This window comes from Syngnathus floridae, chromosome 16, assembly GCF_059516105.1.
Source record: "Syngnathus floridae isolate MCC-2025c chromosome 16, RoL_Sflo_1.0, whole genome shotgun sequence".
NCBI classification, from domain to species: domain Eukaryota; kingdom Metazoa; phylum Chordata; class Actinopteri; order Syngnathiformes; family Syngnathidae; genus Syngnathus; species Syngnathus floridae.
Window position 1 is genome coordinate 5,105,086 of NC_142428.1, and position 12,382 is coordinate 5,117,467.

General features: G+C 43.6%; 3 protein-coding genes across 5 annotated transcripts; 2 read left to right on the top strand and 1 right to left on the bottom strand.

Moving 5' to 3' along the window:
• The first annotated feature begins 77 nt into the window (after nt 1–77).
• tpp1 (tripeptidyl peptidase I) lies at nt 78–4,446 on the top strand. Its single transcript, XM_088356521.1, has 13 exons — nt 78–184; nt 912–986; nt 1,103–1,242; nt 1,436–1,586; nt 1,673–1,794; nt 1,878–2,047; nt 2,116–2,314; nt 2,391–2,579; nt 2,653–2,725; nt 2,792–2,912; nt 2,987–3,148; nt 3,242–3,367; nt 3,455–4,446. Exons 1-13 carry the CDS (start codon nt 174–176, stop codon nt 3,593–3,595), a joined length of 1,680 nt encoding a protein of 559 aa, XP_088212647.1. The 5' UTR covers nt 78–173; the 3' UTR covers nt 3,596–4,446.
• Nucleotides 4,447–4,505: 59 nt separating this feature from the next.
• On the bottom strand, nt 4,506–7,139 carry yy1a (YY1 transcription factor a). Of its 3 annotated transcripts, none has more exons than XM_088356525.1 (5): nt 6,476–7,136; nt 5,730–5,814; nt 5,594–5,654; nt 5,350–5,508; nt 4,506–5,218 (listed from the first exon to the last, which is right to left on the bottom strand). In XM_088356525.1, exons 1-5 carry the CDS (start codon nt 6,972–6,974, stop codon nt 5,036–5,038), a joined length of 987 nt encoding a protein of 328 aa, XP_088212651.1. In that variant the 5' UTR covers nt 6,975–7,136; the 3' UTR covers nt 4,506–5,035. The 3 variants fall into 3 exon arrangements, with proteins under 3 accessions (XP_088212651.1, XP_088212650.1, XP_088212649.1); XM_088356524.1 differs by having other exon boundaries at nt 5,730–5,880; nt 6,476–7,125; XM_088356523.1 differs by having other exon boundaries at nt 5,594–5,880; nt 6,476–7,139.
• Nucleotides 7,140–7,586: 447 nt separating this feature from the next.
• On the top strand, nt 7,587–12,304 carry degs2 (delta(4)-desaturase, sphingolipid 2). The gene is made up of 3 exons (XM_088356529.1): nt 7,587–7,806; nt 9,489–10,231; nt 10,928–12,304. The coding sequence occupies exons 1-3, from the start codon at nt 7,725–7,727 to the stop codon at nt 11,069–11,071; spliced, it is 969 nt and encodes a 322-aa protein (XP_088212655.1). The 5' UTR covers nt 7,587–7,724; the 3' UTR covers nt 11,072–12,304.
• The last annotated feature ends 78 nt before the right edge of the window (nt 12,305–12,382 follow it).

Here is a 12,382-nt window from a genome sequence, read left to right on the forward strand (position 1 = left end):
AATCCTTGATCAATTCTAGAATTTGAAGTTACTTTTGTTAGTTGTACCTAATAAAATGGCCAGTGAGACGCTCGCGCTTGGGTTGCTGGTCACGTGAAGACAGTCACGTGATCACTGCACCTCTTTCGCAGCCTGTCCTCCGGTCAACTCATTGTCACACAACAGAGGACACGATGAGTACGCTGTAAGTTTATACTTTATTTCAACTTTATTCACAATCGAAATAAGTATAATTGAAGGCTGTGACGTCACTGTAGTTTTAGTACATAGTGTGTTATAGAAGTCTTTGATTCCGAGACATGACCTACATTCGCGTCCAGTTGTTAGCCGCGAGCTAATCGAGCAAGTTAACTATTGTAAATGTAAAAAAAAATATGCTTTGGTTGTGATTCGATATAGCCCGATATATTATTGTATTATATCATAAATATACAATATTAACACGGGGAGTGCTCGGTCTCTATCACTATAAAAACGCTGTAGTCACAAATGTAGTAAATATTTACATGAAAAACACTTCATAAATGTAAAATAATCAAATAAAAAGCGCCGTCCGTCGTTTACGAGGACGCAACACCAATGGAAGACAGTTGTGCAAGTCGAAACGTGCTGTAAGTGGCTTGGGACAACTTCTGTTGTTGAAAATGAACAAAATACTTGGAAATAAAATTGAACTAAAATTCAAAATAGTCTTATGAAAACGAGTGTTTATTAAGCCAACCTACCTATTTTATGCAAAAACATTTCAATTGAATAGTTAAGTATGGCAGTATTTGAGTAAGACCATACAATTTCCCTGATTTGTAAACTAGTTTAATGCTCGCTGTGACTTATGAAACTGTATATTGAGACAATAAACTAAAGAGTAAGCCCCATGTATACTATATTATATTTCCCATCTCTCTCATCAGGTTAGCTGTGGTCATCTCCTTGTTATTCAGCCCATTGGTGTGGAGTGGATACCTGGAATATGACCAAAATGTCCTGTGAGTATTTCACTTTCCATCCTAACATTGTGCTGTCACATCTGGGGCAGCTAGTGGCCACTGCAAGCTACATTTTAGTAGGGCTTGACTCTAATTGTTTTCCATCTTTCCTTTAGTGTGCCCGCGGACTGGACCCGCGTTGGCCGGGTCAACCCAACCGAAAAGCTGGAGCTGACCTTCGCGCTCACTCAGCAGAACGTTGACGTACTGGAGGAGACGCTCAGAGTGGTCTCTGACCCCGACTCACCTCAGTATGGTAGGACAACAAAGCTGAAATTACTTGCCCTGATAAAATGCCAATGATATTTGTCCGGCAGCCAACAGTATTTACTGTGTGAATCACTTCCTCCATTGCAAAACCAGCTGTTTCGGATAAGGAGAGTCTCACTTTGTCCTTTCAATTCCGCTTTTGCTAAGTACACTGTGCTGATAGGCTTTTACTCCTTCAGGTAAATACCTCCAACTTGAAGAGGTGGCCTCCCTCGTGCGACCGTCCGACGTGTCCCAAAAAGCGGTGCGGGGCTGGCTGCAGAGCCATGGCGTCACAAACTGCACGACAGTTCACACTCAGGATTTCTTACAATGCAACTTGACTGCAGAGTAAGTTTAAATTAATGTTTTGACTCACTTCTTCTTTCTGTTGTTGAAGCATATTCCGCATTTTTGTTATGTTCTTGTGCACTAAGGGTTGCAGAGGTTCTGCTCCCAGGCAGCAGGTTCCAGCGTTATCTCAGAGACGGTCACTCCATTGTGAGATCCTCAGCTCCGTATTCCGTTCCCGATGATGTTGCGCAACACCTTGACTTTGGTCAGCCTCATTTGTTTACATTTAACATGGCCACTGACTATCATGCGTTTTGGAAGTTTGATTTTGATCTTCTTTTATAACAGTGGGAGGGCTTCACCGTTTCCCGACTAGAGGACACAAGGCCTCGAAGGAAATGCGGCGGAGCGACAACACCTTTCACTTGGGAGTGACTCCTGCCGTTTTAAGGGCCCGTTACAATATGACTGCAGCTGATGTGGGATCAGCTCAGAATAACAGCCAGGCTGTAGCTCAGGTGACATCTTGTTCGTAGGTTTATACTGTCGTGGAGTTTTTGGCATCAGCATGTTGTTTCTGTTCTAGTTCTTGGAGCAGTACTACAGTCCTGCAGATCTGGCGGAGTTCATGAGCCTTTACGGCGGCAGCTTTCAGCATCTGTCCAAAGTTGATCGTGTCGTGGGAACGCAGGGCACGGGAAAGGCCGGTTTAGAGGCCAGTCTGGATGTAGAATACATCATGAGCACGGGGGCCAGCATCCCCACTTGGGTCTTCACTAATCCAGGTTTGTAACTCCAGTCTGTGCTGAGTCGCACTGAAGGTCAAAGTTCACTCACGGGATCGTCTCGGGTGCATTCCAGGTCGTCACGAGTCCCAGGAACCGTTCCTCCGGTGGGTGGTCCTACTCAGCAACATGTCTGACCTGCCTTGGGTGCACACCATCAGCTACGGAGATGACGAGGACAGCTTGTCCTCTGCCTACATGCAGCGTATCAACACCGAGTTCATGAAGGCCGGTGTCAGGGGTCTCTCCTTGCTTTTTGCTTCTGGTCAGTTAATAGACCTTTCTTCCTCTGTATGGTTTTCGTTTATTATTTTAACTGTTTTCAAATTTGCTTTTAGGTGATAGCGGAGCCGGCTGCTGGCACATGACTAAAGAACAAAACTCCTTCAGGCCCAGTTTTCCCGCCTCAAGGTAACAACTCTGAACGTCATGACAGTCACAAAATTAATTTAAAAAAAACATATATTTTTTTTCTAGTCCTTATGTGACCACAGTCGGTGGAACCTCGTTCAAGAATCCTTTCAAGGTGACTTACGAAGTAACCGATTACATCAGCGGAGGAGGTTTCAGTAACGTCTTCAAGATGCCCGATTACCAGGTAGGAATTCTCGTTTGAGTCCAGCACAGCAATCAACAGCATTCAAATGAGTGCCGTGCATTGATTCCTCGCAGACCAGTGCTGTGGCAGGATACCTGAAGACCGTAGCGGCGACGCTCCCTCCGAAGTCGTACTTCAACGTCAGCGGGAGGGCATATCCTGACATGGCGGCTCTGTCGGATAATTACTGGGTGGTGGTCAACCGAGTACCCATGCCTTGGGTGTCTGGCACTTCGGTAAAATCGTTAAGATGGTTCCTCAAAATTTTAGCCTGTCAAACTAATGTTGTTGCCTGAGCTCATATTAAAAATGTTTTTCTGTCTTTCCAGGCGTCAACCCCGGTGGTTGGTGGGATGTTTTCTCTGATCAATGACAAGCGTCTGATGAAGGGCCTGCCTGTCCTGGGCTTCCTCAACCCTCGTCTCTATAAGCTCAAGGGACAAGCTCTTTTTGATGTCAGTCAATAAGCTCATGTGAAACACATAAGTGAAATCCGTATCTGAAAGATGAGATCAGCGGTTTGTGTGCTGTCGTGTCTCCAGGTGACCGAGGGTTGTCACCTGGCCTGCCTTGATGAGCAGGTTCAAGGTCAAGGATTCTGCTCTGCACCGGCGTGGGACCCGGTGACAGGTTGGGGAACACCGAACTATCCAGAACTCCTCACGGCCCTCCTAGCGCCGTAAAGTCAGTCACGCTCTACTGGAGATGACAGGTACCAAACATCTACACGTCATTGTTGACGACCATGACGACGGTCATGGATCGACTCACTCAGGTCTAGAGGTTTTAAGTCCCTTTTTTCACTGTTCTGCTACATTTAGCCACGCATTTCTTCCGTTTTCTATTGTCAATCTAAAATCAGTTTACACTTCTTTTTTTTTTAAATCAAACTTTAACATAACAGTTTTTTTATGTTTCAATCTTGGGCTATGATCACAATGCAAACAACAAATTCTACAGGGATTTAGTCCATTGTTTTACATTCACTTGTAACCTGAGCCACAATTTTCTGAAAACAATCATGTGGCACAATTACGGCCCAAACACTTTTTCAATTATTCATTACGTTAGGGAATTAATGTGTATATTTACTGCACTGCTTTTCAACAACTGTGTTTTTAGTGCAAAAAGAAACTTTATTTATACATTATAAATTTTAGGGTAAATTAAAAAAAAAATAGTAACATGAATTGCAAGGACTAAATTAATAAATATGCTATTGTCTTCTTTAGCATCACTTGCCCTAAATACAAAAAGTCCTGATGAAGAATCTGTCCTGTTATGATCTAATTTTAAATCGGCTGCAGCAGTTTATAGCCGTACACCAAACGAATGCACTGGGAAAACATTTCCAAATGTTTGATTTCTTTTAAGCCTAAAGCGGAAAATCAAGTGCTACTGTCTAGTGGTGTGATGTCATAGATTAGTTGCAATTGTGCCAAATGCTTGCAGTGCAGAAAAAAAATGCAAATGAAACGAGCTGCTGTGCAGTCATTTTTGTTCTTTGTTGGAACTAATAAACGGTATGACTGGATTCATTTTCCGACCATACGCAACTGTGCAAAAGTCAGTGAAGTGATGGATAAGTCAATGTTGAGGAGGGGGAAAACATTTTAATCAACAATCTATGGATAATCACGTTATCTACAACATGACGGACATTGCATTGTACAAAATAAATTCCTTTTTCACACGCACTCGAATATTGGAAAACAAAGCAACAGAGATCCTCAATCAGCTCAGCGCGTATGTCAATCAGTGTACAATATGCACACTTGTGGGGGAGTAGAAAATTGAAAAAGGGTCACCGCTCGCTGAGGACTGTTGCAAATGTTTGACTTTCAACGTAACACTGCTCAGCTAGAGCGGACTGTGTTCAAGTATAAATAAGACAATCAAGTAGAAAGTTCAATTTGAGTAGCGCTCCAGTCAGAAGGCCTCGAGCGTCAACGTTCCCATCTCCGTGCGTTCGGACAAAGTCCGTCGAAGGTCTGTCTTGAAGAAAAACAAAGGGCAATCTGTTATCTCACAAGCAAGCAGGCAGGCCGCACAGGACTTCAGATGTCTGTCAAGGAGCTGCGGTGCGAGTCTTCCAGTGTATGCTGGTGTCACCATGGATCCGTTCACTGATTGTTCTTTGCTTTGGCATGTGTGAGGATGTGAGACTTGAGGTTGGTGGACTGGGCAAATTTCTTGTTGCAGCCGTCAAAGGGGCACACGTACGGGCGATCTCCCGTGTGGATACGCACGTGTGTGCGTAAGTTAAAGTCCAAGGAGAATCTCTTGCCGCAGCCTTCAAATGTGCACTGGAAATGGAAAAGACCACAGATACATTTGGATTGAGATCATTTCATTGTCCCAAAGCTGCAGCTGGCAGGTCCAGTTAACCCAGTTTGAAGCACTGCTGCAGAGAACGAAACCAAATTTCAAGGCCCACCTGGAAAGGTTTCTCCCCCGTGTGGACGAGTTGATGTCTTTTCAGCTTGGAGCTCTCCACAAAAGCTTTGCCGCACTCGGCGCAGACGTGCACACGAGGCCCGTGGGTGTGCAAGTGCTTCCTCATCGCAGAATTGTCCCTGAACATCTTGGTGCAGCCCTGAGCACAACATAATGTCAACAAATTCTCATCCCTGATATTAATATCGGTTTCTGAGAAACATGACAAAAAGTGGGTGACTCACTTTGTGTGGACAGGCTATCGTTCGGGGTGCGTCATCTTCTTTCACTTTCTTTGGCTTCATTCTAGAAATTAAAAACAAAATATTAGTCAAGTGCACACAATTCTCCCAGTGTATTGTGAATGAGCGCAAAACATACCTTGCAAACTCTGCCAACTGTTTGGGGTCCGAAAGGTCGATGCCCGGGATGCCCCCTGGCGGCAGCTTCTTCCCCGTCATGTACTCTGAATAGTCAGGAGGAGAGTTTTCACCCGTGATTTGCTCTTCATGGTCAATGTCCTTCTTGTCATCTAAATCACATAGTCGGAATTCAATAAATGCAGATAAAGACAAATGGACCCGAGAACCAACTCAAACAAGTTCACTTGTAAAAGTAGCAGACAATAATGTGCTGCATTGCACATGGATGGGCTCTGCACATGCGACGCTAACTCATTTGGGAAACGCCATAAATATTGATGTAAATATTCGGTAACGTCTCTAATCTACGACGTCGACGTAAACAGGAGTAACGGTCGGAAATGGCGTAAAAACCGAGGGTCCTTGAATGCACCGCCTCCACCGTTGTGAAGTGCGCAATAGAGGCCTAGCTAGGCGGTTCCAAAAGCGGCGCTGCACTTTCCGCCATCTTCGTGGGGCCAAATAAACGCCATTTTTCCGGGCCGCCATACTTTCTCGACCGGGGAAATATGGCGGCGCCCATCGGCACAGAAAACATGGCTTCCCATAAAAACAAAAACACTCCAATTGAATTCCAAGCGGCGTTTTCGAATGGTAAAATTGGCGTTAACTTTTGTTGGAGGACAAGGCCTCGGCGGTGGCCTGGTAACGTCGACACACGCACATCGAGAACAAAGCCGCGACAGGAATCCACTCCAAACTTACCCGAAGCCCACATAGTAACGGAGAACTCCCCTTCCAATGTCTTTATCTGCACTTGCTTCTGTTCCCATTTCCTACCCATGTCCGCACCGCTTAGATAGCTCTTTTTGCCCGATTTCTTTCCACTTGCAACCCTTTTCATCCGACCCGTTGTCGAGCTTCTCCCCGCGACTGTGACCAGAGTCTGTTCGATGTAGTCCTCCTCCACGGCGGGCACTGGGATGAGGATTTGGTCTTGGTAGCCGTCATCCGTGTGCAGTTCCGAGTCATCCTCACCCACAACCTCCTCCCGGGTCTGCACCAGAATCACCTCTTGGTGCGGAAGAATCGAGTGCGGGTCGTCCGTGTCAAGCGTTTGTAAGGCGATCATGGGCTGGTGCTCGTCGTCATCCCCGACAACAGTTGTTTCGATGGTCTCCACTTCGATTTCGTGCAGTTCAACGATTTCGGCGGGCATTTCCGAGCCGTCCGCCTCAATGTACAGGGTGTCCCCCGAAGCCATGACTTGTTATTCCGTTCTTTTGACCCCCTCCACCTTCGAATGCTTACTTAGTCCACCGTGACTTCTCCTCTGTGTACTCTCTTGCCTCCTCCCTCTCCGACGACTCGGCAACAACGTGTACTCTCGTAGCCACTCTGCTCCACTAACCAAGTCTCGCGTGATTTTGACGAATGGATAATCGATAGGTGGATAGAACTTTGGGGGAAATCTATTGCATAACATGTCTGGAAAAAAAAACAGTAAGATAATTTCCTTGTGCAGTTCTCCTTCATCAATTCGGAACTAATTCTTAATCTTATTGTTTGATTATTGACAATTTACTGTATGATCATTTACTTGTGCAGTTCGTCACTAATTTGGAACTTATTCTTAATTATATTTGATTATTCACGATGTACTGTAGGACTTATATTATGTATTTTTTTTTTTTTAGCATAACAGTATTTATTCCTTATTATTCCGTTTTGCACTAAAGTAGAATTAATAACCAAACAAAATTAAACGCCCTAAAACGAGCGTTACACAGATTAATTTGAAACCGGTGCGGCTGTGTAACTCCGTTGGAGAGGAGAGAAGGGGAAGGCGGGGGGAGCAGAGTCGACACACCTGCAGCGTGCTACCTGCTCAAGTGGGCGTGGCCTGGAGAGTGTGCGTGTTGGGGGAAGTTCTTCATTTCCACTACGAGTTGGAGCGGTGCCGGCCAGTCACTCCGCACTTCATCGCTCCACTCCGTTCCATTCACTCGGCGACATGGACAAGACAGGTGGAAGGGGCGACTTCGAATGGGTCTATGACGACCAACCACACACGGCGAGGAGGAAGGAGATACTGGGTGAGTGACCCATACCTCCTTTGGTTTGACTGTTTATTTAATTACTATTATTTTTCCCAAGTTTGTTAACAAGTGCTATGAGCCGGTTAAACCAGTTTACTCGCTCTTTCTCAGCCCGTCCTTACGGCTCAATAGATGACACCAAGGATACCTGAACTGAACCATTTATCGAGCTGAGGTACATATTTGACATTCGAAATAGCTCACGGCTAGGTATATAGTATTATTGATTGATACTGGAAGTTAAATACGACGTTTGTCACGTGTCCGTTTACTTTTTTTTTTTGCTTTGTCAAAAACTCCCAATGGAGCTTGACCCATCTGTTCACCTGAGTTGCACAATAACAATATTGCAGGTGGAGCCGTGATAATGCCTCCGTGCTGGTTTGGTAACAAGGCACGGACTCTATTCTTTCTCCATATGTGTGCTCTTGACAAATTCATACACACGCACGTCCAATTACAAACAATGCAGTGCGTGAGAAGATGGTTTACATGGCAGTCAAATGAGTTTTTTTTTTTTTCCGGAACCCTTCATATATATCCTTGCCCACAGGAAAAAAAAAATCTAGCTCCGCCAGTGGTCATGGGATATTATCCAATTCCTCTTAATTTTTTAATAAATATATACATGATCAAACAAATTATTGTGTTTAGATTTTTTGGTTGACTTGTCTTTATTGTTTTTGTTACCACAAGTGTGAATAACACAATAGGTTGCTTGGCACCTCCAAGCCATGAAATATTAAAGGCTTGCATTTTGAATTGTTTGCTGCCCCGTGGAGCGGAAAATAGGGATTTTTTTTATTGGAAGTCAGCTTACATCATTACTGTATTTTAACTGCGTGATTGTTTTTCCAACTTAACAATGCTGGGCGCTGTGAATCATCTGCTCTTTATAGGATGAATGATGAAACCAGACGCTGACTCTCGACACGCCCTCGACAAGTGTTTTTATGATGTCTGGTTATTTATTTAACAATAAAGAAAGCTAATAAAAATGTAATAAATAGTTGTGGCTATATAACAAACAAATATACAGTGCAAACATACATGATGACATCACATCATGATGTTGCCTCATTCAATACATTCTTAAGTTTTAAGTAATAGTTTTATTCATCATTCCTTCCAATGAACAATAGTTGGAAAAAAAGAGCAATTGAGTTAAATATTAACTCTGAAAAGAGGTATTGGTCCAGTCAAAGGCATATCGACGCGACATGCTGCACAAATGTCATTCTGGCAAGTTACTAATCATGATATGTCAAAAATAAAAACCTCCACAACTTTTAATATTACATAATCTCCAAAACTTTCAACAAAAAATGTCAGATTTGGAGTTTTGAAAAATCAACAAACAACTTTCAAATATTGACTTTCTAATTAAGGTGGAGTAAACTGAAACCCAAGCTGGGTCTCTCGGTTTGTGGTTACGGTCCCTCAGGAAAGCAACACCTTCGCCAATTAAAAAAAAAAAAAAAAAGACAGCATCCTCCCATGAGATGAAGCACTGCCTCCACACTGCATGCACCATTATGTTTCTTGGTCTTAACATAAGTGCTGTCGAGCTTTTGGAATTTATTTGCTACTGACATCAATGACTAGAAGTTCTTTATTTAAAAAAATAAAAAATAAAAATGACATCATCAATGAGTTGTTCTCTTCTATCTCCCTCACAGCCAAGTACCCAGAGATCAAGTCCCTGATGGGTCCGGACCCCCAGCTGAAGTGGGTGGTGTCAGGCATGGTGCTGTCCCAACTCCTAGCCTGCTACCTGGTTCGGGATCTCCCATGGAAGTGGATCTTGTTCTGGGCCTACGCCTTCGGCGGCTGCGTCAACCACTCTTTGACGCTGGCCATTCATGACATTTCACACAACGTGGCCTTTGGCAACAAACTGGCCAAGTGGAACCGCTGGTTCGCCATGTGGGCCAACCTCCCTATCGGCGTGCCCTACTCGGCCTCGTTCAAGAAGTACCACATCGACCACCACCGCTACCTGGGCGGGGACAAGCTGGACGTGGACATTCCCACCGACTTTGAAGGCTGGTTCTTCTGCACTCCCACCAGGAAGTTAGTGTGGCTCTTCCTGCAGCCGTTCTTCTACTCGCTGCGTCCGCTGCTGGTCAATCCCAAACCCGTTTGTAAGCTGGAGATCCAGAACTTTGCCGTCCAGATGGCAGCGGACGCCATCATCTATTATTTGTGGGGGCTCAAGCCGGTGGTTTATCTTATCGCCGGGTCCATCTTGTGTTTGGGACTTCATCCCATCTCTGGACATTTCATCGCCGAGCACTATATGTTCATGAAGGGACACGAGACGTACTCGTACTATGGGTCGCTCAACTTGATCACCTTCAATGTTGGCTATCACATGGAGCACCATGACTTCCCGAGCATACCTGGAAGTAAGCTACCTCAGGTGAGACCGACATCTTTTTATGTTTGTTCCATTTGTGGAATTTTCTGTGGAATAAGTGAACACGACTCAGACTAAAAATTCAATCAAAGCAAGTTTTGGAATCTTACTCATCATGCTATCTTGATTGATAAGTGCTAATCTGTTGTTGATAATTAAAAAAATATATATTACCTTTGACCTTTTGACAACGTCAAACATATCTGATTCTATCACCAGTCTTTCAATCAAATGACAAAAGAAACAGGAAACTAGAATGGCATGTACGGCAGGGGAACAAATGGCGAAAACACAACTGATACTGGAACTTGGGTGTGACCTGTCTTCAAGTTTACGAAAGGAAAAAGCTTTTTATCAGATAAAAGCAGGTAACTGATTAACCAATGCCACTCAAGTGTGTCACAGACACAAAAAGGCTGTGAACTCCATGTCAACAGTTCATGTTCACAAAACCTGTTCGCCCACAGACACCTTCCAACTTTTTTTTTTCCTTTTAAAATAATTACCAATATCAAACATTTAACAATGTAACAGGAAGTGGACGAAGGTAAATGTATTCAAAAGGCGCACGCCACATCCTCCACTCCAACAAAGAGCTTCGGGTCTGTTTCCGTGTGCATTTGCATGTCATCAGAATCAGTGGAAAAAAAGGATAACGTGGCCCTCAAGATCTAAAATTCCTGTCCACTTCCTTTGCAGGTGAAGCAGATCGCGGCCGAGTTTTACGACTCCCTTCCTCAGCACACGTCGTGGATGCAGGTGTTGTGGGACTTTGTGTTCGACGACAGCATCGGCCCGTACTCCCGAATCAAGCGGGAGTACAAGTTGAACAAGCAGGAGTAGAGCAGATGTGTTTCTCAACGTCTCCAGGAAGAAAGGCCACCACTGTGAATGTGACTGGTTGACACACCACATTCCACATGATGTTCCTTCTCAACGCTGGATGCTATCGTCTTTAGTCTGTTCCGTTGCAGTTGAGCATGTTAAAAAAAAGATTCCACTTGAATGGAATGGCCTGCCATGCCATTTGAGACTACAATGAATATTATTCAACAGTGCACATTATTTTTTTTGTAAGGTCTACAGTTTCATGTTATTTTTTTTCACCCATTATTAATGTTGTGTGGTTCCTTTTGCTGCCTCTTTTCTCATATTGTTTGGAAACAATAGGAGTATTTCAGGGTGGCAGAAAGCAATGTGGCTACAAGATTTCAACTAAAAGGGTGAACAGAAAAAAAAATGTTTGGGATTATGCTGCCAATTCGCCTGCGGCTCAAAATTTATAAAACAACCCCACCCCTCTAAACCTAACCTAATTGAGCCGAGCAGCAAAATGGGAGTGGAAGTTACAAATAGTTTTACAGGGAAGATAACGAGACTGTTTGACGTAGTTGCCACGACATAGGTAGACATTTTCTCAAAGGTATGTGGAGAATGTTCCCTTGTGTTGTCAAAGTAATTTATCAAATTGATATCTGGCCTACAACTTAAGATCAGCACTCCTGTGTGTTATTAAAAAAAAAAAATCAATCAAAGCAATAGAAAAATCATTAACTAGCTAGTCTTTTAATGATGACATTAATAATTTAATTAAATAGAAAGGTGTGTTTATTAAGTGGTGCCGTCTGAGCTACTGCCACCCAGAAGTACTACACATTTTCCACAGTAGGGAAAAGGTCTTCGGTGATGCGTTCAAGGGCACAGATAAAAATCAGCACTGAAACTCAAGCGCTTGGACAAAATAGCGCACTAGTGTCATTTAGGCATTTTTTTTTTTTTTTTTTTAAGGCTCAACAATGTTACTCTCTTTCCATGTCGACTCTGAGCTTTACTCAACTCATCAAGAAGTTCAGAAACTTGAGCGGTCGCCAGTGAAAAGCATGTGTGGGAAGAATGAGAATGAGAAGCCGAGTTCAGAGTCCCTTAACGTCAAATGTATTGTGTTAGCAATCAAAACACTTTGGCTTGACCAGATGCTGCTGCGGGCCTGCTGTATACACTTACTTGGAATGTGTGATGTTTCTATTTAAATGTAAAATAAACAAATACATCTAATACAGAAGATACTGACAAAAACATGTTCTCTTGTTTGTTTCTTACAAAACAGCTTACCTATGATCTTCACAAAAAAAAGCCTTACTATACATAAGGGGT

Excerpts from the sequence above, each read along its gene's own strand:
- yy1a (XM_088356523.1), bottom strand. The coding sequence starts at position 6,974 with ATGGCTTCGGGGGACACCCTGTACATTGAGGCGGACGGCTCGGAAATG. Across the intron at positions 5,881-6,475 it reads CGTTACTATGTGGGCTTCGG|ATGACAAGAAGGACATTGAC; the intron begins GTAAGTTTGGAG and ends TATGTGATTTAG. Across the intron at positions 5,509-5,593 it reads CGATAGCCTGTCCACACAAA|GGCTGCACCAAGATGTTCAG; the intron begins GTGAGTCACCCA and ends TGTTGTGCTCAG.
- degs2 (XM_088356529.1), top strand. The coding sequence starts at position 7,725 with ATGGACAAGACAGGTGGAAGGGGCGACTTCGAATGGGTCTATGACGAC. Across the intron at positions 7,807-9,488 it reads GAGGAGGAAGGAGATACTGG|CCAAGTACCCAGAGATCAAG; the intron begins GTGAGTGACCCA and ends TCTCCCTCACAG. Across the intron at positions 10,232-10,927 it reads CTGGAAGTAAGCTACCTCAG|GTGAAGCAGATCGCGGCCGA; the intron begins GTGAGACCGACA and ends CTTCCTTTGCAG.
- tpp1 (XM_088356521.1), top strand. Across the intron at positions 2,726-2,791 it reads CCCAGTTTTCCCGCCTCAAG|TCCTTATGTGACCACAGTCG; the intron begins GTAACAACTCTG and ends TTTTTTTTCTAG. Across the intron at positions 3,368-3,454 it reads AGGGACAAGCTCTTTTTGAT|GTGACCGAGGGTTGTCACCT; the intron begins GTCAGTCAATAA and ends TCGTGTCTCCAG.